This window comes from Heloderma suspectum, chromosome 3, assembly GCF_057233095.1.
Source record: "Heloderma suspectum isolate Gila_16-S chromosome 3, 16-S_ref, whole genome shotgun sequence".
NCBI classification, from domain to species: Eukaryota; Metazoa; Chordata; class Lepidosauria; order Squamata; family Helodermatidae; genus Heloderma; species Heloderma suspectum.
Window position 1 is genome coordinate 195,810,181 of NC_139460.1, and position 26,493 is coordinate 195,836,673.

General features: G+C 43.4%; 1 protein-coding gene across 2 annotated transcripts in view; it reads left to right on the forward strand.

Annotated features, from left to right (window-relative positions):
* RET (ret proto-oncogene) overlaps positions 1-26,493 on the forward strand; it is a 204,258-nt gene that overhangs the window by 157,600 nt on the left and 20,165 nt on the right. For both annotated transcript variants that reach the window (XM_084845256.1, XM_084845255.1), the window contains 5 exons: positions 4,255-4,402; positions 17,124-17,231; positions 20,018-20,232; positions 20,319-20,441; positions 22,413-22,483. In XM_084845256.1, coding sequence (XP_084701382.1) covers positions 4,255-4,402; positions 17,124-17,231; positions 20,018-20,232; positions 20,319-20,441; positions 22,413-22,483 — 665 coding nt within the window. The remainder of the gene's footprint in view (positions 1-4,254; positions 4,403-17,123; positions 17,232-20,017; positions 20,233-20,318; positions 20,442-22,412; positions 22,484-26,493) is intronic.

Here is a 26,493-nt window from a genome sequence, read left to right on the forward strand (position 1 = left end):
AGAGCATTGAGCTATATGGAAATGAGGGAAGAGCTTCACTCTGTCATGCCACACAACAAAGAAAGGGTTAGGAAAAATTTGGCTGTGTGAGAGAACGCTGGTGTTCTTGTTGTATACTGTTCTTCCTTTCTTGGGCTTTTGCCAGCTTCTTTCTGCTATCTGCATGTGCTGGTGGAGAAAGGGTCGCAAAACCTATGTATTGCCTCATACCTCTGGTTCCTACTGTGGTGGCAACATCCAGGAGTCTTGCTCAGTGGAACAAAAGTGTGTTGCCCATACATAATGGACCACAAGCTGTGGGGCAGGACAGATTTTAATGTCTGTGGTTAAATTGTTAATTCAGGCAAACCAGTTAATGGGAGCCAGGGTGGTGGAATGAATAGAATAGCAGTGGGCTACCATTTTGTCTTTGAGGGCTGCATGCAGTGATGGGTAGTGGGTCAGGGGCCACACATGCATGTGTGCCAGTACACTTGGGTGCACACCCTTCCCCCTGCCCCTCTCTCAAACAATTGTACACACTCCCCACTTGCCTTCTTCCCCATTTAAGTTGCATTGCCGGCACCCTGCCAAACAGCTGTCTGCCCGGAGCACATCAGGAAGACATTCCTCACATGCCCTTTTCCCCAACCAAATGATGGCAGCAGCAGCATGTGGGGCAGGGATTTGGTGCTGGGTGTCGCAGCAGCTTGGACACCCGCAGCAGGCTGCACAGAAGGCCTCCAAGTGTTACCCATATGTGGAACAGAATGTTGGGCTAGAATCTGGGTAGACTGTGCTGAAGTTCCTGCTCAGCCATGGACTTAGTGAGTGATCTTGGACAGGTAAGATAACCAACCTTAGTTCCTTTGTAAAATGGGAAACAGGATTTAACAGGGGTGTGAGGAAGATTATTCTAAATATTGTAAAGTCCATTTTATAAGTAAAAGGAGAGAGAGAGAGAGAGAGAGAGATTGGTGAAGATGGACTCCATCAAAGCACCTGCTCCTGGACAAGCTGGAATGACTCCTCTCCCTCCCTAGTGGCCATGTAAAGGCAACTTCAGTGGTGTATTGGAGCAAGGTCTCGCAAGGATGAAGCATCGACATTTTTTTATTAACAAGGATGCTGACATCATATGCCACCCCCCTCCCCAGAATTCCCTGTTCCCTCTGAGCTTAGCTGTAATTGTTATAGTAGCTGAGGAGAAATGAATTTTCCCAGCAACAATATATTGTTACATGTTGTAATACAAAGTATTTTGGGACGTCTTGGTCTTGAGTGGGCAAATAAAACCCATTTGCTTTACAAAAGACCTGCTGGTGGTGGAGATGAAAACTACTAGACTGGTGTGTTGATATGGATCAACACAGCTGCCTGAATTTTTAAATTCTCCTTGGGGGTTTGGCTACGGGTACTGTCATGATGAATGCCTGCACTTCAGAATTTATCACTACACCACTGGCCAACTGCCCTGTTTGAGTCAGGAATCATGGGTGGTGAGCCCTTTATGCTCATCTATATGATTCCCATATGTTGCTATCTGCCCTAAGTCCTTGGGATAGGGTGTGAAAATAAATATATAGTGATACATAAGAATGACTAATAACAACGGCAGTAATACTCTTCAAACCTGTAAGACACCTTAGGTGGCCCCAAATAAGCACATCCACGGACGCATATCCACAGGTTACCAACCAAAAAAGCCCCAGCTAAAAACAATGTGAAAATATGATTAGCATGCCCTAAATTAATCTTATCCACTTAACTTTTACTGCCTAACAAAACAGGTCGGTTTAAATGACAATCTGCTGTGCACATGTGGAATAACATTAAAGTAACAGACATTTAAGGCTCAATTCCAGGAGCATTAAGCCCAATATTAGCTAGTGTCATAACCTTAAAAATCCATCTTAATATAGTCTCTGAGTTGCGAGTATATGCAGTATATGCACAACGTGGCTTCAATATTGGAGCCATTTAGGGGAGCCCTTGCCAGTGAAACACTGTCTTTTTGTGCAGCTCATATGGCTCCATATGATATATTTAGATGTTAGAGGCTGATGCTTTCATGGAAGCATGAGTGCTGTTTGCTTTTATTTCTCAGCTGGTTTATTCAGCCCTCACTGTTCTGTGACTGTCAGGCTTGATAGCTTCCCAAAACAGAAAAGCAATTGTCTTAGATGAATCCTAAAACTCCTTCAGTTTCCCCAAATTTATAAATCAGGGCAAAATATTTTTGCAAAGAGCATTTAGGCCTCACTTCTGGCACGACAGATACACAGAGAGAGTTGAGAGAAATTCCACCATAATTACCACCTACCATGTATCAATAATAGCTTCATAGTCGTATAGAGTATCTGTTAGGGCCTCTGCGGCTGGGAACCACAGGGCTGGGACCTACTCTAGTGTACTAGCGTGGATTGTGTATGCTCAGGCCTCAGAACCCTCTTTGTGCAGACATAGTTTGTATGGCTACCCATGGGCCAAGCCTAATCCTGACAGTGTCAATGAACAACTGGAGCTCTGAGCATGGACAAGAGAAGGAGCTGCTTGTAGGGTGGCTACATATAAAGTGCCCAGAAAAAGAGGCCAAAAGAGGATAGCAATTTGCATAAAAGCTTCATGTGCTAACTTACATGTATAGATGCAAATTTAGAAATAATTAGTATAATTTAAATAGGAATACAGTCCGTCTTACCATATTGTCGAAGACTGTGAGCAGTTGACCTGTGTGCCTGCTATTCAGGTGCTAACTATTGATGGGCAACAGTTCTTATCATGCTTTATCTTTAAACTGGAATTAGATTGGACAGCCATCTAATGTCCAATCATTAGATGGCTGTCCAATCTAATTCCGTAAACAGAGTAGGGCTGGACAACTTGTGACCTCCCAGATGTTTTGGCCTACAACTTCCATCAGCCCTAGCCAGTATAGCCCATGGTGAGGAATGATGGGACTTATAAGCCAAAATAACTGGAGTTTGGGATGCCTTCCAATAGAAGATGGTCTTCTGTAAAAGAGGACACATGGCCACCCTAGCTGCTTGTGTTTTGTACCCATCCATCCCTTCAGAACCCTAAATTTTGCACAGAAAAGACTATGCAAAGCATTCTTGATCACCTGCATCCCACACAATCCAATATTTATTTTTTCCTCCAGAATATTGGACAAAAAACTAAAGTGATGAGTTGTGTCCTTCAAAAGTACCAATTTAATGCATGGTTTCTGAGTTCTAGATCTCTGCACTGGATTGCTTCCAGTTTGTATCAGTTTTTTTCATTGGCTCCTGTTGTCAAGTGGAAAGCTCTGGTGCTGTCAAGGGCTCCTTGGAGGGCTCTCTCCGTCTAATCCAGTAGCCAAGTCCAGACGCAGACAAAGGGATTCTTTTAAAGCTTTATTCTTCTTTTACAACTTACAACTCTACAGGTAGCAACTAGATCTGAGCAGCAGCATCCCTATGCCCTAAGTTGGAACAGTTGGTCCCCGTTTGAAAGGCAATTACTGGCAGACCCCTGAATATAAGGACTAGGGAGAATCCCTCCCCTTTTCCCTTGGATCCTCTGGGTGCAACCGTTCTTTGAGCGCGAACCATTTGGCGCCGCTCTCTGCGTCTGCGCCGCGCATCCCCCCCAGTCTGCTATCTGTGCTGAGTCACTCCCTGGACTGCTTTCTAAACTAGGAATGTGGGTGGGAGGAATCTCCGTCAGCTGTTGGTCCTGGGAAAAAAGGAGAGCGCTCCTCTCCCGAAGGAGCGACTGCTGTTCCTCAGCATCAGAACTACTCTGGGATTCTATGGGCTCAGTGTCCACCCTGACAGGTGCAATGTATTTTTGTTGTCCCAGTTCCAAGACACCTTGGACCATAAGAGAGGCAGGCTTTACACATGGGGGTGATTAGGAGTCTGCTTCAGGGACACACAGACCCCAAAACAATGCACAGATATAGGTTCAGTTGGTTTTGACTAGGACAGAGGGAGATGTTCTCACACACAAATGCATGCACACATCCCTAGCAAATCTGATTGAACTGCCATCATGAGAATAGTAGTTGAGGTCGCTTGTCCTGAGTGGAAAGTAACTCATTTTCCCCACCTAAGCTAGGGTATTGGGCCTTTCCCTCCCTCACCCTCTCCCTGCTTGGCCCAGAGTGAAGGCCCGCTGACAGGAATATCAATTCACCTACAATGGGCAGACTCAGGCAGAGAGGGAATATACCTATCAAATGTTGCTATACCAGTCTTGTCAGATTTCATTGCTCCCTCTTCTCCACAGGAGGATCCAAAGTGGGAATTTCCTCGGAAGAACCTGGTGCTTGGCAAGACACTTGGAGAAGGAGAATTTGGAAAAGTTGTCAAGGCAACTGCATTCAGGCTTAAGGGAAAGGCTGGCTATACCACTGTTGCAGTCAAAATGCTAAAAGGTAGTTTGTTTGGACGTGCCTGGAAAGATCTTGAATGATTTGGTAACTTCTGAATACATATGACAGAGGTCTGGCTTGGAAGCACAAAGCTGTCCACTGGCAATCAGACCCTTCCAACGTTGTGGCCGGATGTCCTAAAGCATTCTATTTATATGCTGACATTTTTTCTGTGCTGTATTGATGAGGGCAGTCATTTCCACTGGGGCACAAGCGTGGCTTGACTTAGCTTGGCCGATACATTTAAATTGCCCTATGACAGAGGCATCTCAAGAGCATTTTAAGAACGCTCCAGTTTTCACCATTAGCTGAACTCTCTCCTTCAGATAGTTTAAAGCATAAAAATAGTGTCTCATTGTGTCACATAATAATGTGGGAGAGTAATGTAGCAAGATCTCTGCCCACCAACTCTCTCTGACTACAGCTGCTCTACCATACAATGCAATACAATACAATACAGTGCAATAAACAGATCTCCTTCTGTCACAGAAGCATTTTTGGCTTATCACAGTAGAGCAGGGGTGGGCAACTTGTGGCCCTCCAGAAGTTTCGACCTGCAATTCCCATGATCTCTCACCATTGGCTATGCTGGCGTTGTAGGCTAAAACATGTGGAGGGCCACGAGTTGCCCATCTCTGCAGCAGAGTGTGACCAAAGTGGATGACTGTCTTGATGGGAGGCCAGTTTACCCAAACATACGCCCGTTTCTCCCTTTTCTCACTTCCCTTGGCTTGTTCTTTCTGGGTGCAGAAAGGTCAGAGAGTTCTTGGTTTTGATGATTCCAGGGTGAAAAGACAAGAAAGCATATGCTCCATGCAGTGCCAGCTGCCTCTTCCCAGACTATGCTGTTTCAGGGAGAGGAGAGCAGAGGGAAGCAAAGAGCAGGAGGGTGAATCAAGGGAGGTGGGAGACATGGAGAGGAAAAAGGGTAATGGGAAGGGCAGGATTCCACAGCCCCCACCCCCCGCAACACACACACACTAAATTTCAGACATTTAACTTCTAATAATCCCTGTTGATTATCTCCTTAATATGGTCATTTGCTTGAGAAACTGGAGCTGTCTTGCCTTTCTGCAACATCACAGACTTGGCTGAAAATATATGTATTGCATAGCAGTGACATAAAACAGAGGGGACTATGAGTAGCTTGTTTGCAAATTGATAGAAGACAAAATATGACAGAGAAAAAAAAATTATGGTCAGTTTTATGACTTTAAATGGGTTTTTTCTCACTCTGCCTAATAGCACCAGAAAAGTAAGGGAGGGCGGGGAGCAAAGTGCCTTTCTGGGTGGGTGAGCTGTGTCCCACATGTTGGATTTCTGAAAGAAAAATACTGGTATATCTCATATTAAAGATCCCATTCTAAACACATTTTCTCTGAAGTAAGTCCTATTGATTTTGATGAAGTTAATTTAGCCAATACAATGTATATTTTATATACCAAGTATTAACTAACCGAATTAAAATTACAGTAAGGGGTGGGGGGAAGAAAATGGTTTTCAAACAATGTGGAATCCCTGCACAAACATTTCCTTGATGTACAACGTAGGCAGACATAATACTGATGAATTTCTTTAGAAAACACAGTTACATTTGAACTAGTGCAGGTGGAACCATGGATGTCAGCTCTAAGTGAGATGAAACTAAAAGCAAACTTTTGTTTACATTACTGTAACCATGGGGTGTGGGAATGATCAGGATAAGGGATACCATGCCAAGGTTGGGGAGGTTTAAACCTTCCCACTCCTCCACTCTTCCCCCTCCCCAAATTTACCACCACGGGGGCAAAAACACACACACAGATCCCCTCCTTTGGTGCCAGTGGAGGTTTTTCTCTCTCTTTAGTCTCTGTGGTGGTGGGACAAATTGGGGGGGCGGAATAGCTGGGTGGGAAGGTTTAAATTTCCCCTACCAACACACGGTGGTGTTGGCCAAGATCAGGGTTTCACACACTTAGAGCTTTTTTACATGAGGCTGTTAATATGCTGTATCTGCTTTCAGTTTTGTCGCAGAATTGAGATCGAAGCACTACATGAAGAGCGTTTCCTTTCCTGCTTTTCCACTACATAACTTGTAGGTGGCCCTGCAGTATAGCGGAATGGCACAAATACACAAGTGAAAACAGTGCTTTCTTTTGCTTTCACAATTAAATGCCGTGTTTTCCCTGCTCTAAAAAAACTTGCCAAAAGTGCTCTTTAGACCCAGAAGCAAAACTAGAAGGTCACGATGTCGTCTAAAGAACCTATAAACAACTGTGAGTAGGGAATGATGAGTAAATGCCTCATGTAGAAAAGCCCTTACACTGAGGTAAGCAAAATGATGAGGAGCAATTGCAAGTATTTAACACAGTGTGTAGTTTAGCTCTGAGACAAGACAGGCCCTGGGCCCTGCACAACTAGGAAACCCAGGGCATGCTGCTGGGTATCCAAGTTAGCAGGGGTCTGGCTGATCAGATTGGTAGTCAATAAGAGGGAAGGGAAAGGAGAAGAGAAAATTGAGGCAAAGCACATATGCAGATCTATAGAAACTGATTCCATTATTTCTTATTGTTGTTGTTCAGTCGTTCAGTCGTGTCCGACTCTTCATGACCCCATGGACCATAGCACGCCAGGCCTTCCTGTCCTGCGCTCTCTCCCGGAGCGTGCTCAAGTTCATATTCATTGCATCGGTGATGCTATCTAGCCATCTCATTATTTCTTATAGAATTCTACAAAACAGCAGCTTCAGGGGCTTTTGGGAGTCCCTTTTCTATTGCCTGTATGACAGTTTTACTTAGATGTTCATCACCCATATTGCTCCTCAAATGGGTCTTAATTTGCTGCAGACACAAAAATGTTCACATCCAGCAGCTGATGGGAGGTATTATGACAGCAGTGGCACACAATCTGTGAAGTTCATAGAAATACATTTTCAGTCCTTCAAGAAGATTAAGCACTTGGCGCATTGTGGTAGTTTTTATTTCTCTCTCTTATTCATAACTCTAGATTCTAGAACTTTTGGAATAGTCTGCTTCAAATCTATCCATATCTCAACTGAAATATTTTTCAAATGATCTGAGTTTTTCTGGATCAAGAAAGTTATGGCACTTGAGAATGAAAACACTAATTCCACCCAAAACATTGCATTTGTCTGTACATATTTTCTTAAGTTCACTAATGGTGTGATCAACAATAGGAAGGAATGCCTTAACTTTGAAATCAAGATCAGTTTGGGGGCATGTATTTTCTGCTGTGTTTAGTTCAGCAATATAGCTTTGGAATTGTTTTGGGATAGAACAAGTTCTATTTTCCTTAGTAGGTATTTTGGCATAATTTTCTTATGCAATTATCTTAATATCAGCCATGATTTTAGTGAAAGTCTCATCCAGATCCCTCGGAGTTTGCCATTTATCCAAGAATTAACAAGGAAGCAAGTTTGAGCCACATCACAACCTGACTTGCAAGGAATCCGATATCACCTTAGATTCAAGAAGCACTTCATTAAAACGATTCAGACAAAATATAAAGCCAAAGTCTATCTGATTTAGAATGCCGACACCTCTACGCTTCTTTCAGAATTTGATCCATTGCTGATCGTATTCAGAAGCAATACAGTTACATGAAGTATTGATTTAACATCTAAACACAATTCAATCTGACACATCCAGTGAGCGTCCGATTTTCCCCCACTGCCAATTCAGTAATTCTATTCGATCTTTCTCTTTGGAATTCAGTGAAATGTGAATGCACATAGAGCAGATTGCAAATACATACAGTTGTTGAGGAAGACTAAAGAAGTTTGCAGCAACATTGATATTCTTACAGACATCATCAGTAATTAAGTTTAACCTTTCCTTGAAACAATTAATATAGATGGCTTGTGGTACCTCCCTCAGAAACGGTGCCTGCGCTCCATTTAGTGCTCCACTCATTACACTGGCACCAGCGGTAGGGTGGGGAGTAGTGAAAAACCTAAAAAATACAATCCTCCCAAACTCTACTAAAATATGCCACCACCATCACCCCCTCCTGCCCAAATTACTAAAGAATCAGAGGAAGAAGTGATTTAGAAGTTAAGGTGTTATCTTATTTGGTTCTTAGCCGAATGCAGTGTGTGCAGGTCAGCCATTTTGCAAATTCCTGTTCCTTGTACAAGTTACCAACACCCTGAAAAGCCTATCTCAATTTGAGCTTTCAGAAAACAGAGCAGGAGGGGGAAAACTAATGGACTCAAGAGGAACAGTGGTGGTGAGAAGTAGATAGTTCCTTTCAGTTCTTCTTCGTGGTCTCTGTGCATCACACATATGGGCTCTGCACCTGTGTGGAGCCTTGATTCAGGAAACTCCCATAGCTGAGGAGTTTTGGCGGGAACCCTTCCCCCACTGTTCCAGTGCCCATGTCCCCAGTGGTTCTGCATATTCCCTCATTTCTCTTTTAACTGCCATTGTGGTAGCCCCATGAGGGAACTTCTCCACATTTGGTTCATCTGAAGCACTAAAAAGCTGAGATTTTATTCTTTCTCTTTCTTCAAGTATTTCTATCTTCTGTGTTATTTGATTTATATAGTGTGTGTGTGTGTGTGTGTGAGAGAGAGAGAGAGAGAGAGAGAGACATTGCGATCAGCCTTATAGGAGTATAAGGGTGCTTTTCAGAAAGCGTAGCCATTGCTGGAGCAAGTTACCACCATCCAGCAAACACTTGCTGTGCTTTTTTTGTCTTCGTAGAATCATAGAATAGTAGGGTTGAAAGGGGCCTATAAGACCATCAGGTCCAACGCCCTGCTCAATGCAGGAATCCAAGTCAAAGCATCCCTGACAGATGGCTGTCCAGCTTTTTTGCAGCCACATCACATTGTTGTCTCATATTCAGTTTGTGATCTGCAACCATCCCAAGATCCTTCTTGCTTGTAGTATTGTTGCGCCAAGTATCCCCCATATTGTAACTGTGCATTTGGTTTCTTTTTCCTAGGTGCAGAACTTGGCATTTATCCCTATTACATTTCATTCTGTTGTTTTCTGCCCAGTACTCCAGCCTATCAAGATCACTTTGAATTTTGTTTCTGTCTTCCAGGGTATTTGCTATCCCACCCAATGTTGTGTCATCTGCAAATTTGATAAGCATTCCCTGCACCTCTTCATCCAAGTCAGTAATAAAAATGTTGATGAGCACTGGGCCCAGGACTGAGCTCTGTGGTACCCTGCTCATAACCTCTTCCCAGTTAGAGAAGATCCCATTGATAAGCACTCTTTGAGTCCAATTCTGTAGCCAACTGTGGATCTGCCTGATAGTTGTTTCATCTAGCCCACTTTGAGCTAGTTTGCTCATCAGGATATCATGGGGCACTTTGCTGAAAGCTTTGCTGGAGTCGAGGTATATTATGTCCAAAGCATTCCCACAGTCCACAAAGGAGGTTACCTGATCAAAAAATGAGATCAGATTAGTCTGGCAGGAGTTGTTCTTGACAAATCCATGTTGGCTTCGAGTAATCACTGTTTTCAAAGTGCTTACAGATAGATTGATTTATAATCTGCTCCAGAATTTTCCCAGGGACTGATGTCAGACTGACTGGTCTGTAGTTCCCTGCATCCTCCTTTTTGCCCTTTTTGAAGATAGGGACAACGTGAGCCCTCCTCCAGTCATCTGGCACTTCACCCGTCCTCCATGATTTCTCAAAGATAATAAACAGTGGTTCTGAGAGTTCTTCTGCCAGTTCCTTTATTATTCTAGGATGCAGTTCATCTAGCCCTGGTGATTTGAACTCAAAGTAATTACTAATTCCTTGACCATATGCCCATCGATCTCAAGCTGTAATCCTGCCCCTTCAGCCTGTACTTCACCTTTGCCAGGGGGGTCATAGACCCTCTTTTGGGAGAAGACTGAGCCAAAGTAGGAATTGAGCACTTCTGCCTTTTCTTTGTCATCTGTTATCTTTTTGCCATCCTTATTTAATAGTTGAACCACCATTCCTTTCCTCTGTCTTTTACTATGCACGTATCTGAACAAAGCCTTTTTGTTGCTTTTAGCATCCCTCGCTAACATCAGCTCGTTCTCAGCCTTAGCCTTCCCGACGCCATCCCTGCAATTCTGTGCTACCTGCCTGTACTTTTCTTTTGTAGCTTGGCCTCCCTTCCACTTCCTGTATTTGTCCTTTTTTGTTTTAAGGTCATCTCTATGCTTTTTGTGAAGCCACAATGGCTTCTTTTGTTGTCTTCCACCTTTTTTCTTGTTGGAATTGTTTGTAATTGTGCCTTTACAATTTCCTTTTTTAAAAACTCCCACCCATCTTCTCCTTACTTACTGTTCTGAGTTTATTAAAATTGTCTTTCCTAAAATCCAGGGTACACGTTTGGTTACACTTGGCTTTTTCTTCCTTTAGAACCAAGAACTCAAGTATAACATGGTCACAAGTCATCCCTGTTGGTTAGGATCAAGTCAAGGATAGCCAATCCTCTAGTTCCTTCCGCCACTGTGTGTAGGAGGATATTATTGGCAACACAAGACAGGAATTTCTTGGAGGGTCCATGTTTTGCAGAATTTGTTTCCCAACAAATATCGGGGAAATTGAAGTCCCCCATTACTACTATATCTTGCTTCCTTTAAACATTGGCAATTTGCTTTTCAAAAGTTTTATCTTTGTCTTCTCCTTGATTGGGTGGCTGGTAGTAGACTCCAACCACCATATTCCTTTTATTCTTTGCTCCATTTATTTTAACCCAGATGCTCTCGATGGGACTACCAAGTTCATCCTCCTGTATTTCTTGAGGAAGGCCACATCGTTAAGACCTGTCCTCATTGCCAGGCATTTTCAAAACAGGCTCTGCAAAATCGTTCAGATCGCCTGAAGGCTGTGCTTTGGAAGCAGCGGTGGAGCCTGCTGCCATGGCTCAAACACCAAGTTCCCCATCTGGGGAGTTTCCCACCATCCAGGAGCCTGTTCAAGCATTGGGGAGGAGTTCCCAACAATGTTCTGCCGATAAATCATTGAGTAGAAAGGATTCCCCTACTCCAGGGAAAACACTTGACACTTTCCTTGGCCGAAAAATGTTCTAAAAAGGCCAAGATGCTGCTTCTAAGAAGCTGGTGGATTTTGCTTGGGATCGAGCCACACCGCAATCTCTACTACTGTTTTGGGTTCAGTCAAGATCACTGTGCAGACTATACCTATGGATGCTTTGGTGAGGCCTCGGGATCAACCGGCCTCCCCAGTACCAAAGGCAATTCCTACTGCTCCACCAATGCTCCTCTTGCCCATCCTGATGGCCATCTTCGACATCAGAGCCGATGCCAATTATCTCAACATCGGAGGGTGAGATTAGAGATTTATCCCCACCTGAACTAATCTCTACGACACCTTGTCCATATCGTTTCCCTCAGGGAGATGTGTTCTGGGATAAATGTCCAAGCTTGCCGAATTCCTCCTTTTCAGTTGCCTCAATCAGGCAGAATCAGCCCCCCTAGATTCTATGAGCGACTGCAAGAGCAGTCCAGATCCCCAGACTTGGATTGGGACAGACACTACAGATGGGATTTACCATACAAGAGATCCCGAGACTGGGATGATTGTTGGGATAGCCCTTATAGCCAGCATCACTAATACCATCATGAGGGCCCATCAGATTGGGACCCCCACCCTACTCTGGTACCAAACCCAGCCCTCGGCTACTGTTTCCAGACCTCTTGAGTCAGAGGGCACATTCCTTGTCCCTCCACCAGTTTCCCAGGAGCTGCGCAGTCCAGTGGCCCTTCAAATGCCGCCAACTCGTCCTCCTTTGACACAGCAGGTGTCACCTCCTTCAGCCCTGGCAGTGCTATCACAGCCACCGTGGTGGACTCCGAGGTGCCCACAGGAGCCTGCCTCTGAACAAGCTACTCTCCCATTGCCTATGGAAAGATCCCCACTGTCAGATACAGAGGATTATAATACTGACTCCACTTCTTCATGCCAATCTTCATTGTCATCCCCAGACTTAGCAGTTGGGTCTCAGGACACAATCTCTCTGTCAGAAAATCTTGGGCAGTTTTCAGACAAAGTTATGAGAATGGCCCAGTCACTGGGGCTAGCTGCTCAACAAGCCATGCCTATGGTACAGGACACAGTCTCCAGTGCTGTCAACACCAAACTCTTGAGACCAGAGGCGATTCCTCTTTTACTTGTTCTGTGGGATACTATCAAATAGTCATGGAATGCCCCCTCCACCGTGTCTCCTACAACTAAGTAACTGGAGGGAATGTGCTGGGTGCAGGAAGCAGATGCAGAGTTTCTGTTCAGCCACTCTGCCCTGAATTTGATTGTAGTCGAGGCAGCCCAGGGGAAGTCCTGCAGAGTCCACTCTTCACTGGTTGATAAAGAAGTCCAACATCTTGATTTCCTGGGAAGGAGAATGTACTCTTCTGCTGACCGTGGCCTGAAGGTATCAAATTACCAAGCTGCTTTGTATGGCTAGCCATTGGGTATCAAATTACCAAGCTGCTCATTGCTTCTGTGGGACAAGGTCAGAAAGTTGTTCAAACACCTTCCTGAAGACAAAAAAAGACTTGGCCCGCATCTTCCAGAACGAGGTGTTGAAGCTCTCTAGACAACAGATAAACACATCCCAGGCACCAAGTAGACTGTGATACCAAGCTCCTGGTTAGCCCCATAGTACTTCAGCAGTATGCGTGGCTCTTATTGGCAGGACTCTCCCAGGAGGCTCGATCCCAGATAGAAGATCTCCCCCTTGATGGCCAGGGTTTGTTCAGCATCAAGACTGACGAGATGTTGGACTCTGTCCTGAAGGCCAGGACCACGACTTGCCAAATGGGCTTCCAACAAGCAACCCCCAGCCCCATGACAGTATTGCTGGTTTAGGCCCCCTGCTGCACCATACTACCTTCAGATTTCTGTTGCCTCTCAACAACTATGCCAGCAGCCCTTGCAGTCGAGGCAACTATATTTGACATTCAAGTTTCAATCCTTCTGCCGAAAGGAAGTAAGCAACATCTTTGACAGTCTCCCCCTCTCTCTTTGTCCCTCTGCTTAACCTCCCATCTTCGGCACTGTTTTATCCCATTTTCTCCCTGCATGGGTCAACATCACGATGGACTCCTGGGTCCTTGCCATCATATGGAGGGGGTACAGGATGGAGTTCAACGCCCTTCCTTCCCTCGGTACTGTACAAGTAACTGCTCCATCACCAGTTCTAAGAGATCAAGACACTTCTCGAGAAGGGAGCCATTGAATCTGTACAACACTTTCATCTTCACAATGGTTTCTACTTCACAGTACCAAAGAAGGATGGAGGGCTCTGTCCGATCCTGGACTTCTAAGAACTGAACCTGTACATATCACCCAGGAAGTTCCTCATGGTTTCTCTGGTATCTATCCTCCCTCTCCTCTCCCAGGGAGATTGGTTTGCCTCTGTTGATCTCAAGGAAGCCATACCAATGCAACCTCCACTTGCCATTGGTACCAACACCAGCCAATTCCAGGTGCTACCCTTTGGCCTTGCCAGTACTGTGATGGTATTCACCAAGTGCATAGCAGTGGTTTGCTCCCATCTCAGGGTACAAGGCGTCGAGATGTACCCTTACATCGACAATTGGCTTTTGGTAGCATCGACAAAAGGCCAACTCCTTCAGCCGATAAAAGTGACCTACAATCTCTTCCAGGAACTTGTGCTTTTCATCAGCTGGGGGAAATCACACTTCCAACCAACATAGAGCATTCCGTTTATTGGGGCTCAACTGGAATAGCACTGGGGGGGGGCATCTTCATCTCCAACACTCAAATCTGAGCACTCACTTTTTTGGCAGCAGAATTTTTGGCCTGCAGGTTCACCATGGCATTCATGATCCAGTGCCTCTTAGGCCTGATGGCTGCAACTAAGGCAGTCGTCCAGCATGCTCAGCTGTGTATGAGGCCACTTCAAAACTGGCTCATATGCAACTATGATACTGATTGGGATGCATGCCGGACCAGGCTGCACCTTCTTTCAGATGTCAAAGTCTACTTCCAGTGGTGGACAGTGCCGAACAACTTACTGCTGTCAGGTTTTCTGATCCCCCAGTACACACGCTGAGGCATTCTGACACTGGACACCTAATCAGTGAGATTTCTTTATTGCAGGAAATCCCACAGCAAAAGCTTAATAGTTACACTTTTTAGAAATCCTGAGTACAAAGTGCAGGGTTGTTGTTTTTTTTCCAGTTCCTGGGTTGATTGACTCCCTCCTCCTTCACCCTCTCCCTCCTATAACCCAAATGCTTTTGCGGCACTTAGTACTGGCATGTGGAGCAGCTGTTTTTGTTTGCTTGTTTGTTTTTACCATTCTTACCTGCTGCCTCTGTAGCCTGGTCAAACAACCCATGGTTCTAGGTTCGCACATAATGACAGCCCAAAGTTAAAACAATCTGGAGTTCACAACCCAACAACAAATCATGGGTTCTCTTTCTAGTTTTTTGTGTGGATAACAACCCAGAGTTAACCCATAGTTCTGGGTTCACACCTAATGACAACACAAGATTCAACAATCCCTACTCAACCCATACTCTGGGTTGTTGTTAACCAGGGGTTTACCAAGGACTCTTGCAAGGCTTTAGTATTCTTGTTAAACCATTTCCTTCTCAGAACAGATGTATTATGCCTTTTGTATATGGTGCAGTCTCTTAAGCTGCAGTCACGTGCACACTTAACAAGGAATAAGCTCCATTGAACATTGTGAGATTTATTTCAGAGTAAACATTCACAAGCTGACAATGTAAGCCATTAAGGCTGCAGTCCTATTCATTCTTACTTGGGAACAAGCTCCGTCAAAGTAGGAAGAAGGGCTAAATGTCAGGGGCTCAAAAGGGAGCCCATCATCAACTATCTTCCAGATTCAAAGTTCTCTTCTCCACCCAAGTTCTGTCACCAACGGAAGAAAGGAAGCCCATGGAGCATTACTGCCTATAGGTAGATAGATAGGTGATAATAAAGAAAAGCACTATTAAGTATATGAAGTGCCTTTCTTCCAAGTAAACACAGGGATCCAGCAATGAGGTGTGTGTGCGTGTGGGGGTGAGCTACTTTGAGTTGCTTTTCCTCAATGGAGCCCCACGGAAAACTGTAGAGCTATTAAGCTGAAGATCATCTAGTCAAGCCATGTGGACCAGGCAGAATATTCTAAACCTCAAGCATCCTTTAGACATTACATGAGTCAGTATCATCCAAATAATATTGTGACCAGGCAAAAGGTGTGCTTTAACAGAGGAACCATCAGCATGGCCATTAATGCAAGGAGTAACTTTAGTGACTTACTTCGTCACATCTGACTCCAGATTCTGTTGAATGTACATCTATGGTACATTTCTGTTAAGAGAGAAGGAACCTTGGCAATGGATGTACCTTTGGGGGTGATGAATCTTCTCCAGTGGATTACTAAAAGAGGAGTGAATTGAGGTGCATCCCCTCAGTGTTACACTGCGAGGTCCTTAAATCTCTCGGGTAGCTCTATCCATTCCCTTTTGCCAGACTCACCTTCACTTTCAAGCAAGATTCTCAAAGCCATCAAAGAATATACACCCACGTTGGAGCTAGGATAGCAGCAGTTTGCTCCTCCTCCATCTTCCTTTGCAATAGAATGTTGGGGCTGAAACATGAGGGGTTGTTATGGCAACCCAACTGCTAAAGGTGAGTATCAGTTGAAGAAACTAATGGGGCATGTATTTCAAGCTAATTCAAGGTTCCTTCATAGTCCTTTGGCTAAAAAGTCAGGGACAGGCCCCATAATAGGCTTTGAGTTTTGGTTTGTCCTGTTTACTGCCTATCCTGGCTTATATCTTTCTGCTCCATCCTCTTATGAAATAAAAATAAGGCTTGGAATTGTGTGAGTTCCAAGCCTAATTAACAGATGTGGACCTTGAAAATAAGCAAACACCAGAGATAAGGTCTGTTTCACTTCACACCCCTTGACTCTCTCTTAGGCTGGAACAATTTTCCTTTCAAAAGGAGGTAGAAAACCAAGGAAGCACTTTCTAATCTCTCTCATCTTAACAGCAGTACTTTGTCATTCCTGTTCCCTGAGCAATGCTTCTTTCCTCAGCATTCTAATATATATATATATTGTTCCTTCACTAACTGATGCAGGTTTGTCAGAAAATATTGGATCGATGTATCGCTTTCCTCTGGAACTTGTCTAAACACTTTCCCCTCTGTGATCTCTTGTTCACCTCATCCATTGCTTCTCCTTCCCTTGCTGGTGTGTTTGCACAACACTCAGGGACGGTTCACCATCGACCTCATTGCTGACTTCACGGTGTCTAGCTTCGTGCTGGTTGTATAACTTGGTACAAACTTACTTAGGACAGGAAATTATTATTAGGATGATCAGAAGCAAAGGTGGACAGCGCTCCTGTTCCTTTAAGAGTTATGTAGAATAGCAAATTTCAGCAAATGGGCTTATTATTTATTTAATGCAATTAAATAAATAATTAAATTGCATCTTGGAGGGTCATAAGTAGTACAGTCGTGCTTTGCAGCGTTGGATGCCTTAGCAGGATAAAAAGCGAATGTGCTCATTTCATATCTGTGATAGCTGAACACCTGATAGAAGTTTCAAATGAAAAATGGCCATCCGGTTGCATTATATCCGTTGCCCATCCCTGTCCCCCCATCCATTTATATAGTACTCTAGTTTGCAGCTGGTAAATACTACAGATCTGCATAGTATGTGGATATTTTAATATTATAGAAGCAGTGTTTTTAATTATCTGCATTTCTCTTCTGCAGAAAATGCTTCCCAAAGCGAACTCAGAGATCTGTATTCTGAGTTCAATCTTTTGAAACAGGTCAACCACCCACATGTCATCAAACTCTATGGAGCTTGCAGCCAGGATGGTAAGTGCCAGGCACTCGTTACATATAGCTAACAGTACGAGCAAGAGATGATGATGATGGTGATGACGATGATGAAGAAGTGTATGTATATGCCACTTTTCTACAATAAATTGTACTCCAAGTAGCTCACAACAAACATTAACTTATTTTAAAACACAGCACTTGAAAGAACAATTTGTTACAAAACATACCAATAAAAGGGGGTTGGACTCAATGGTCTTATAGGCCCCTTCCAACCCTACTATTATATGAAGTTCAAATATAAAACAATTCAATACGGGTAAAATAAATTCAATATTACAATGAAACAAATTCTAAGCAGTGTCAAATTAACAGAGCAAACAATAAAGACACTACCAGCGCTGGTTTCAGAACACTCCAAGGGACCACAGCAGCCTGGCTAAATACAGTGCAGAGAGGGAGAGAAATGCCTCACCAGGCTTGATGGATTAGTAATTCCTAAAGAGAAATGCTTGTTTGGCACAATCCATCAGTCAGTAAAGGCTCCTGTAAGCACAAAGTGCCCATCAAGAAGACTGCCCACTGTGCCTGCTTTGGCAAATTCACTACTCTGTGCTTCCCTTCTTCCAGTCATCATCCACTGGGGCCCCATAGTTCTGTCATGCCTGTGCATTGGGTGTAACTGCATTGCCAGTGATCAACAAAATTAGCTGCCCTCAGAAGAGGTATGCTCAGAACAGTGATTAATGCAGAAACACAGGGCTCAATAGTACAAAGGTGCTGCCATCTGGGATATCAAAGTACATATGTGATTGAGACCTTGGCACATATGTATTAGTCAAGTCAAATAGTGGTACCCATGCCATTTGCCTTGGACATGAGAGGGCAGCTTTCACTAAGACAAGTACAGTCAAGCAAAACAGCAAGCAACACACATCTGACTTCGTGAGACTCTTTCACTAAATGACCAAGTGCTTAGTTTAGAAATAATGTCCAAAAGGAGGGTTTAATAAATGCCAGAGGAGCATATTATTAGTCTGGTAAAATGGGTATTATTTATCCAAACAGCTCAGCGATTGCTGTTGCATAGCAACAGTCACCCATTTTAAGGGAACAGCACCACAATAAACCGGCAGATAACTTTCAATATTGCCATAATGGAGTGTGTTGATTTGTGCAGCAGTGCATTTGGTAGAATCCCTAGTTTCTGAATTTCTTACCTGGAATTCCTAGTTAGCCACATTCACTATATGTTCCCATATGGCAACACCTCCATGCAGTCGTCTGCATACACTTGAATAAATGTAATAACATATTCTCTGAGTTACCACCCACCCCATGGCATCCTCCCATTATATACTCCAGAGTAATACTCTGTGCAAGGCTTCTTCTACTTTTCTGTGGTAAGAAAAAAAATGAAAGGACTGTTTGGAAACCATGGGAGGGTTTTGAGTGGAAGATGTCATCATCTGGAATCCCACTCCCATAAAATTCCATGGATGAGGCAGGGTGGCTGGAAGCACCGAAAATATGTTTTTAATGTGTCAAAGCTGGGATAGGAACGCTTTCAACTTTGGGCCCGCTGTAGTCAATGCTGTGGCACTGAGGAGATCATTCATGTGGATGGCTATAAGGCAAAGCTTGCTAATAGACTAAAGTTACAGGAACCTTCTTGTGAGAGCCTATACTTGAGAGATATAACAAGCCACTCTAATTTGTGTGCAGGAAACACAAGATAACTGCATATTACCAGTACCAGAGTATGTCTTAAACTGTGAGCTTTTTAGATAGGTTCTTCATGCGGTCTGTTTTGCATGGAAATTTGCATTAAACATCCTATGAACTCCTTTTTTTAAAAAAAAGATCACACATTTTCTATTTGACTTTGAAGAAACGCGGCATAGCTCCACCAATTGCTTTTTCTAGGCATGGTGCCTGAAGGCACATTTCCAGAAATAAGCACATTTTATCTCCCCATTTGTTTGCCTGTCTCTGTGATGGGGGAGAAATAAGAACATGTCTGAATACGCCCCTTCACCCTATGGTTCTGAGTTCTGTACTTGGCTTTGTTTTAAAGATAGGTGTATAGAATTCTTCTTTCAACTGTCTCAACAAAATAAAATAAAATGCTATAAACAAAACAAAATATAATGATATAAAAATAACCATGAAAAATTGTGAGATAAAATGTGGTAACCCATATTATTTCAAAAACTGTGCTCAGGTAAGACCTGTTATGCAAGGCAATATATATTCTGTTTCATGTGCACAAAGCTGCAGACATTCTGGTATTGGCTAAAGGATCCAGGATTCTGAAGATCACTGCTTTCATTCTCTCTCTCTCTCTCTCTCTCTCTCTCTCTCTCTCTAGCCCTTACAGCTATGAAAAATGTGTGGGAAATAACCTAGTGAACTATCTGCAGCCCAAAGGAGGCTGGACAATATTTCCAAGAGCCCAGGGATGGGGGAGTTGGCAGCATTTATGTTATATAAGTTCCTTGCCCATCCTAATTTCTATCAGAAGCAGACTAAATGGTACCCAATTAACACTATATTCAGATTTTCTTGATTTGCATTATTTAGGCTGCAAACCTACACCTATTTACTAGGAAGTAAGCCCTGTTGATCTTAGTGGGACTTATGTCTGAATATACTAGGGCTTCACTGGTATACAGGTTACAGAATTAAATTTTTCTTGGTGGAGTCTTCTTTTTTAAGTGCAAGGCACACACAATCTTGCTGGAAGATACACCATTTTACTGTATGATTCTCAAGAGCAAGTTGACCTAACTCTACTTCTAAATTTCTCCCCTTTCCCCGCTCAGGGCCTTTGTACTTAATAGTGGAATATGCTAAATATGGCTCCTTGCGGAGTTTTCTGAGGGAAAGCCGGAAAGTTGGACCCAGCTATGTGGGAAGTGATGCGAACAGGAATTCCAGCTACTTGGACAATCCAGATGAGCGAGCATTAACCATGGGTGACCTGATCTCATTTGCATGGCAGATATCTCGTGGAATGCAGTACCTTGCTGAAATGAAGGTATGGTGAACCTCACACCCTCTCTATTTTCCTAGCTTTTACAGTAGCAAACATTACTGTTAATTCCTTCTTTTCTGTTTCTAAAGCTTGTACATCGTGATTTAGCAGCCAGAAATGTCTTAGTAGCAGAAGGGCGTAAAATGAAGATTTCTGATTTTGGCCTGTCACGAGATGTTTATGAAGAGGACTCTTATGTCAAGAGAAGCAAGGTAGAACACACTGATCCTGGTGATTGATTTGTTAATCAGAAGAATCTACCCATTTGGAAACAAACATACATCTGGAAATAGCACATTAAAACATGTCCAACAAAAATTGCTGGTGCACAAAAGTTACATGTCTTGAGAGTGTTAAAAGGAGTAGCTAATATGGGTTGAGTGAATATGTATGTGGCTTGCATTATGTTCTTCATCTTGAGCAAGTTACTTGCTTCTCCACCGCAGGGTGTTTTCAGAAGGAGATTGACTCAGAGGAACGCTGTGCTGAGTTTCCCTATTTGGTGGGTAAACCCCACTGTTTAATGTATTGGTGGGGAGGAGAACAGTGGGCTTCCTCAAGATGACTAGGAAGTGCCAGTGATGGAGTATCCACATCTGTCGAGCTGTGTGGATTTTAACAACTTGAAATTTGGACTTTTGGTGGAATTGCAATGCCTTTCTTGGAAGCTGTGTGGAAAGTTATGGATGAGGATAGAGTCTACTTTGGATGAAATGGATGGGTTTTGAAGGACAAGTGGGGTGCGTATGTTCATTTGCCAGCTTCCTTTGTGTTATCACTTTGGTTAGCCAGTGTCCATTTCTAGTGCTTTATGAAGGACCATGGAAAACATGTGGCCTGCATTGGTCAATTTCAAATCTCTGGAATTATAGTCTGACTTCACAACTAGTATTGGTGTGGAAGCAAAAAGATACTTACAAAGTATCTGATAAAGAAATGTCAGGAATTCTTGGGTCAGTAAGCTGCTTAAGAGTGGGAGAATTACTATATCTTGAAGTTGTAGTTCCTCTGAGTGCTTACTCTGTAGAAAAGTTACAATTGGGGCATAACTTTCCTCCCATATCCTCATTGCCAGAGGAGCAGCAACAATTTTTATGACATGGATCGTTCTCCTTTCGTACCCAGAGTTGCACTGTGTGACTGCCATCCGTTATGTGCCAATTTGGAATACCTCCTTCCCTTTAAATCAATTATGTTTTGCCTGTCACACTGAAGTACAGTCAGCTGCCCCCAAATAGGCTTGTTTGATCAGAAGTGTTCATGGCAGTATTCAGCCTATGGTAACATTTCATTTGTAGAATGGTGCAGAGGAAATGTAGTCCTGAATCCTGTCATGCGGTATAAAGAGTCTTTCCATCATTGTAAAGCTGAACATACTTATATTGGCATATAACAGATCAGAAAGCAAAGTTTAAGCTGAATTTTATAATGGCAGTAATGTTGTAGCAATGGTCTGATTATCACAAATGGGAGAATATGGCTTATTTTTACTTTTTGTTTGTTTCATTTAGAGCCTGCCTTTCCACTCAGATCAATGCACAAAAAACAATAATATTTTAAATAATTTCAATATTAGACACAAGATTATTAGATACTAAAAAACTCACTAATTTCAAATAAATGCAGTAGCATAGCGTCTTCCAGTGTAGAAAGTTGCACCAATTAGGGCGCAATCCTATGCATGTTTAGACAGAAAAAAGTCCCACAATTCCCAGCATTCCCCAGCTAGCATCGCATCCATAGCGGGGAAGGAATGGGATTACTTCACCCTGCAAGGTCATGTCTCACAACATAACCATTCCAAGGCACTTTTCTCTATCATATCTTACCAATCTCTCACTAGTTCCTTAAACAACAACAATAATACTCTATTTGGGGGGGGGGGCGGTGGCAGGGGGGAACAAAGTGGTACTAAAGAAAGTATACAAAAGTGTCTGCCAGTTTACTTAATAAGCCTAACTAGGATCATCCTCCCATCACAGTGTTTGATCCCCCTGCACCCCGCTTTGACACTGGTGAAAAATATAACTAAGATACAATATGCATCCATCTCAAGGTATGTCTTGCTCTAATCTAAATGAAAGAAAAAGCACTACAATATAAATGTGACAAAAGTCAAATGTCCATGACAAGTGTGACAATAGAAACAGTGCTTCAAGGAGTAATCTTCTTTCTTCCTCCAGGGTCGGATACCTGTAAAATGGATGGCAATAGAATCTCTCTTTGATCACATCTATACAACACAAAGTGACGTGTAAGTCTATATATTTAGACTCCCTCTCTGTACTCTGTCATGCAGCTTTAGCTTTGTATCTGTGCTGTGCAAGAACACCGCAGGCTGTAGAGAGGCCATTTGCTCTCTAGTCCTACTGTAAAAGATGGAATGAGCAGTGGCTGGATGGGGATTCAGCATGGAAAACTGGTTTCTCAGGCAAAGCCTAAGCAAGATGTTCAGCATCTTGCCATCCTCAAGGGCGGCATCATCTAACAGTAATCCTGATAGACCTTCCCCAGCCAAAACATGCATGGACCTAGATTGTAGCTGGCTCCCTGCCTTCCCTCAGACACATGTGCTGTAACAGCGGGCAATATATGCTGAAATGGACTGTTGCAAACTGGACAAGTCTCAATTTCCCTGGAATTAGAATTCCCCTAGCAGTCAAACTAGTGGTCCCCCAATCACGCTCAATAGGAGTGATTTTCTCTTAAAAGTAAATGGCTGATAACATGGGTCTTTCCTACCAACTGTTATCCATGGGAGTGGCTCCCATGCTGCTGGCTACAGTTGTGATAGGGACCAAATGCTTGTAAGGCACCAGTGGAGGTCTCATTCTAGGGCCTCTGATGGCTGGTCTTCAGTACCTCCTGCATCATTCAGCACTCTGGTCCTCTGCAAACGATGCAGATTAGGCTATATAGATTAAGGGTGCCCTCTAGGCTACACTTCCAGCCTGAATACTGTCAGCTGATCTCATAGAGCAGGGGTAAGTAACATGGAGCCCTCTAGATATTTTGGACTACAACTCCCATAATTTCTTAGGGGCTGGTGGGAGTTGTAGTCCAAAACAGCTGGAGGGCACTGGGTTGCCTACCCCTGTCATAGGCCATTGGGGATACACCAGGCTCTCTAAAGCACTCACATCCAAGTTAGCTTATCAGTCTGAGCAACTCACCTCCTTGAGTAACCATACTAGACTCCCTTACTTCAGACGTGACCACCAGCCTGCCTTTGACCATGTCCTTTGCCTTTGGCTCTCTGATCCTCTTTGAATCAATTTTAGACACCTTTGGCTGCAGCAATTCTCAGAGTTTGACCAAGGTCTTACAGTGCTCTAGTGATGAAAGGGTGGCCAGAGAGAAACCTTTATTCACTGCTGCCACAGCATAATCCTTAAAATTTTGTCAGATAGTAGTTGCATCTGTTGACTTCAGGACACCCCTCATTAGCCTGTTGTGGTGTACTGTCTCTGACAGCCAGCTACCCACAATGCTGATTGGAACGATGGGTAAGCCCAGCTCGCTAGGCTTTCAGATTCCATATGCATCTGATACCCTTCTGCTTTTAGTATTTGCAAAGAATGGAGGATTTGGGAAGTTTCAGTTTTTCCATCTTAGAATAGCTGTGGTGGAAGAAGCTGCCTCTTATCATATTCTCTCCTTTGAGCAGCTAAAGGCAAAGACTTTCCTGAACAGTATCTGGGCATTGTAGTGTTCATCCTTCAGAAATCACTGAGTTTATCAATTTTCCTTTTACCAGAACTCACGTTTTACTTTCTTGCCTCAGTAACAGTCTGTAACTAAGTGCTAAGGAAAATGGCCATTCTGTTATAAATTTTGGGTTCTTTAGTATGAAATTAAGTCATCAGAATGTGGGGGAGGGGGGAATCCTCAGAGGGTAGGTGGGGGAGCATCTTGAAGGACTGTGCTGGGTCCTGGGCAGTGCGTGAAAAAACTCTACAGCAAGCTTCTTGCTCATCTTCCAGTAAGTGGAGCAGGAAGTAACTACATTACATTGGGAAATAGCTGGCTTGAACTGTAACAGAAAAAGCATTCCACAAAATGATGAAAGAAACTTAACAAATTCAGTCTAGCCTGGTTATTTAATGTGTATTCATTTGGAGGCATACTTTGAGCAACAGGTGGTTTAATCCATGTCTCTTGGCATGATTAGCACCAAGCAGCGGATTAGCAGTGATGTGGTAATGAGTACCAGTCAGTTATTTAGAATGGTTGTAACCAAACATTCCTTTAGTGCTAAACACCTCTGCTCATCGGTCACCTGAACTTACTCATCTCTTTGTGGGCCTCTGTAGAGCCCCCAAATATAGGGGTAGATTGTCTCGGAACACCAGGTACTGGGGACAAACCATGGGGGGAAGCCCATCTCCTTCATCCTCTGAATGAGAGCTTCCAGAGGCATTTGGCTGCTTTTGGAAACAGAATGCCGGACTGAATAAACCTTTGGTCTGTTCCACCAAGGCAGCTTTTAGTTGTCTGGCAGAAGCACCCTGAGGCACACATGATAGAGCTACGTTTCTGTCCAAGCATCCTCCCTTATATTTACCTTATTTATTCTTATATTTAAATCCCACCTTTTTTCCCCCAAGGAACCCAAAGGCTTACACGATCCTTCTCCTCTCCATTTTATCCTCACAACAACACCGTGAAGTAGGTTAGGATGAGAGTCTGCGACTAGCCCAAAGTCACCCAGTGAGCTTCATGGCCAAATGGGGACTAAAACCCAGATCTCCCGAGTCCCAGTCCAAGACTCTAACCACCATACCACACAGGCTCTTGTCTTGTCCTATCTGTTACTATGTCTCTTTTCAGGTACTGTGACACCCTAAAAGAGTATAGGAAATGTTTGTCCTGTACATATTGGAAAATTGAATGTGCCGTGTATTGATTATATGTCTAACTATAGTACAGAAGATAAGGAGAGAGCAGTAATGTAATAAATAAAAAATAAAAAAATAAGATAACCAATACATACAGTAGCATATTCAATTATTATATAGGTCTCACCTCACTGTGAGTCTGCCTTTCTTTTTCCTTGCCAGCATGAGCAAGAAAGGTACTGTTGGAAAGCTGGGAGGGAGGGGAAGGTAATTTACTGTTCTTTGGGAACTTGTCACTTTCCACCTGAGAAAAAGAATCTCCAGTGCCCCTAACCTCTTGTAACTGCACAGGGGAATAATACCCACCAACAGTACCTCTGGGACATCCGCAGCCATTACTCCAGTCCCCACTTTAATCTCAGTTCTGTCAGAATGCCTAGCAGTCAGGTGGCAGATACTGCTATGCTTAACCATCCAGGAACCGAAGGATCCAGAATGCATGTGGCAGTCAAAGGTAAGAAAGAGTCAGTACTCACCCACCTGTTCAGCTACAGCCGATATTTTATGGCCTCATTCCCATATACATTCCCACTACTTGGAAGGTATTTCACTAGTTTTTATTAATGTGTTGATATTCATTTTAAAATATCAAAAACAAAAAACAAAAATATCATCGTTTTCCTCTCTGTCTTCCCATCCCCCTTCCCCAGAAACTTTATTTACACTGAGTTTTGTTTTCTATAGACATTTGCACATTGCTGTGTGTCTTAATCTGGCTCGAAAAGCACATTTGCTTTTTACAATGCTGGGCCTACAACCCTGCAGAGCAGGCCAACAGTCTCCTTGTATGCATTTGTTCTCAAGGGTAATTTACTGATTTGTAAACGTACTACAGTGCCTAGAACCACCCATTGCTTGGTAGGGTTTTTTCAGGATTAACGAAGTACAAATGCATTACATTAAAAGACATAAGGCAAAATCCATCTGAAAACTTCAAGCAAACCCCATTGAAAATGGATATATGGGATATTACAGTGCTATGCCCCCTCTGTTGTTCAGTCGTTCAGTCCTGTCCAACTCTTTGTGACCCCATGGACCATAGCACGCCAGGCCTTCCTGTCCTGTGCTCTCTCCCGGAGTGTGCTCAAGTCCATATTCATTGCATCGGTGATACTATCTAGCCATCTCATCCTCTGCTGTCCCCTTCTCCTTTTGCCTTCAATCTTTCCCAGCATCAGGGTCTTTTCCAGGGAGTTTTCTCTTCTCATTAGGTGGCCAAAATATTTGAGCTTCAGCTTCAGTGTCTGTCCTTCCAATGAGCAGTCAGGGTTGATTTCCTTTAGGATTGACTGATTTGACCTCCTTGCAGTCCAGGGGACTTGCAAGAGTCTTCTCCAGCACCACAGTTCGAAAGCATCGATTCTTC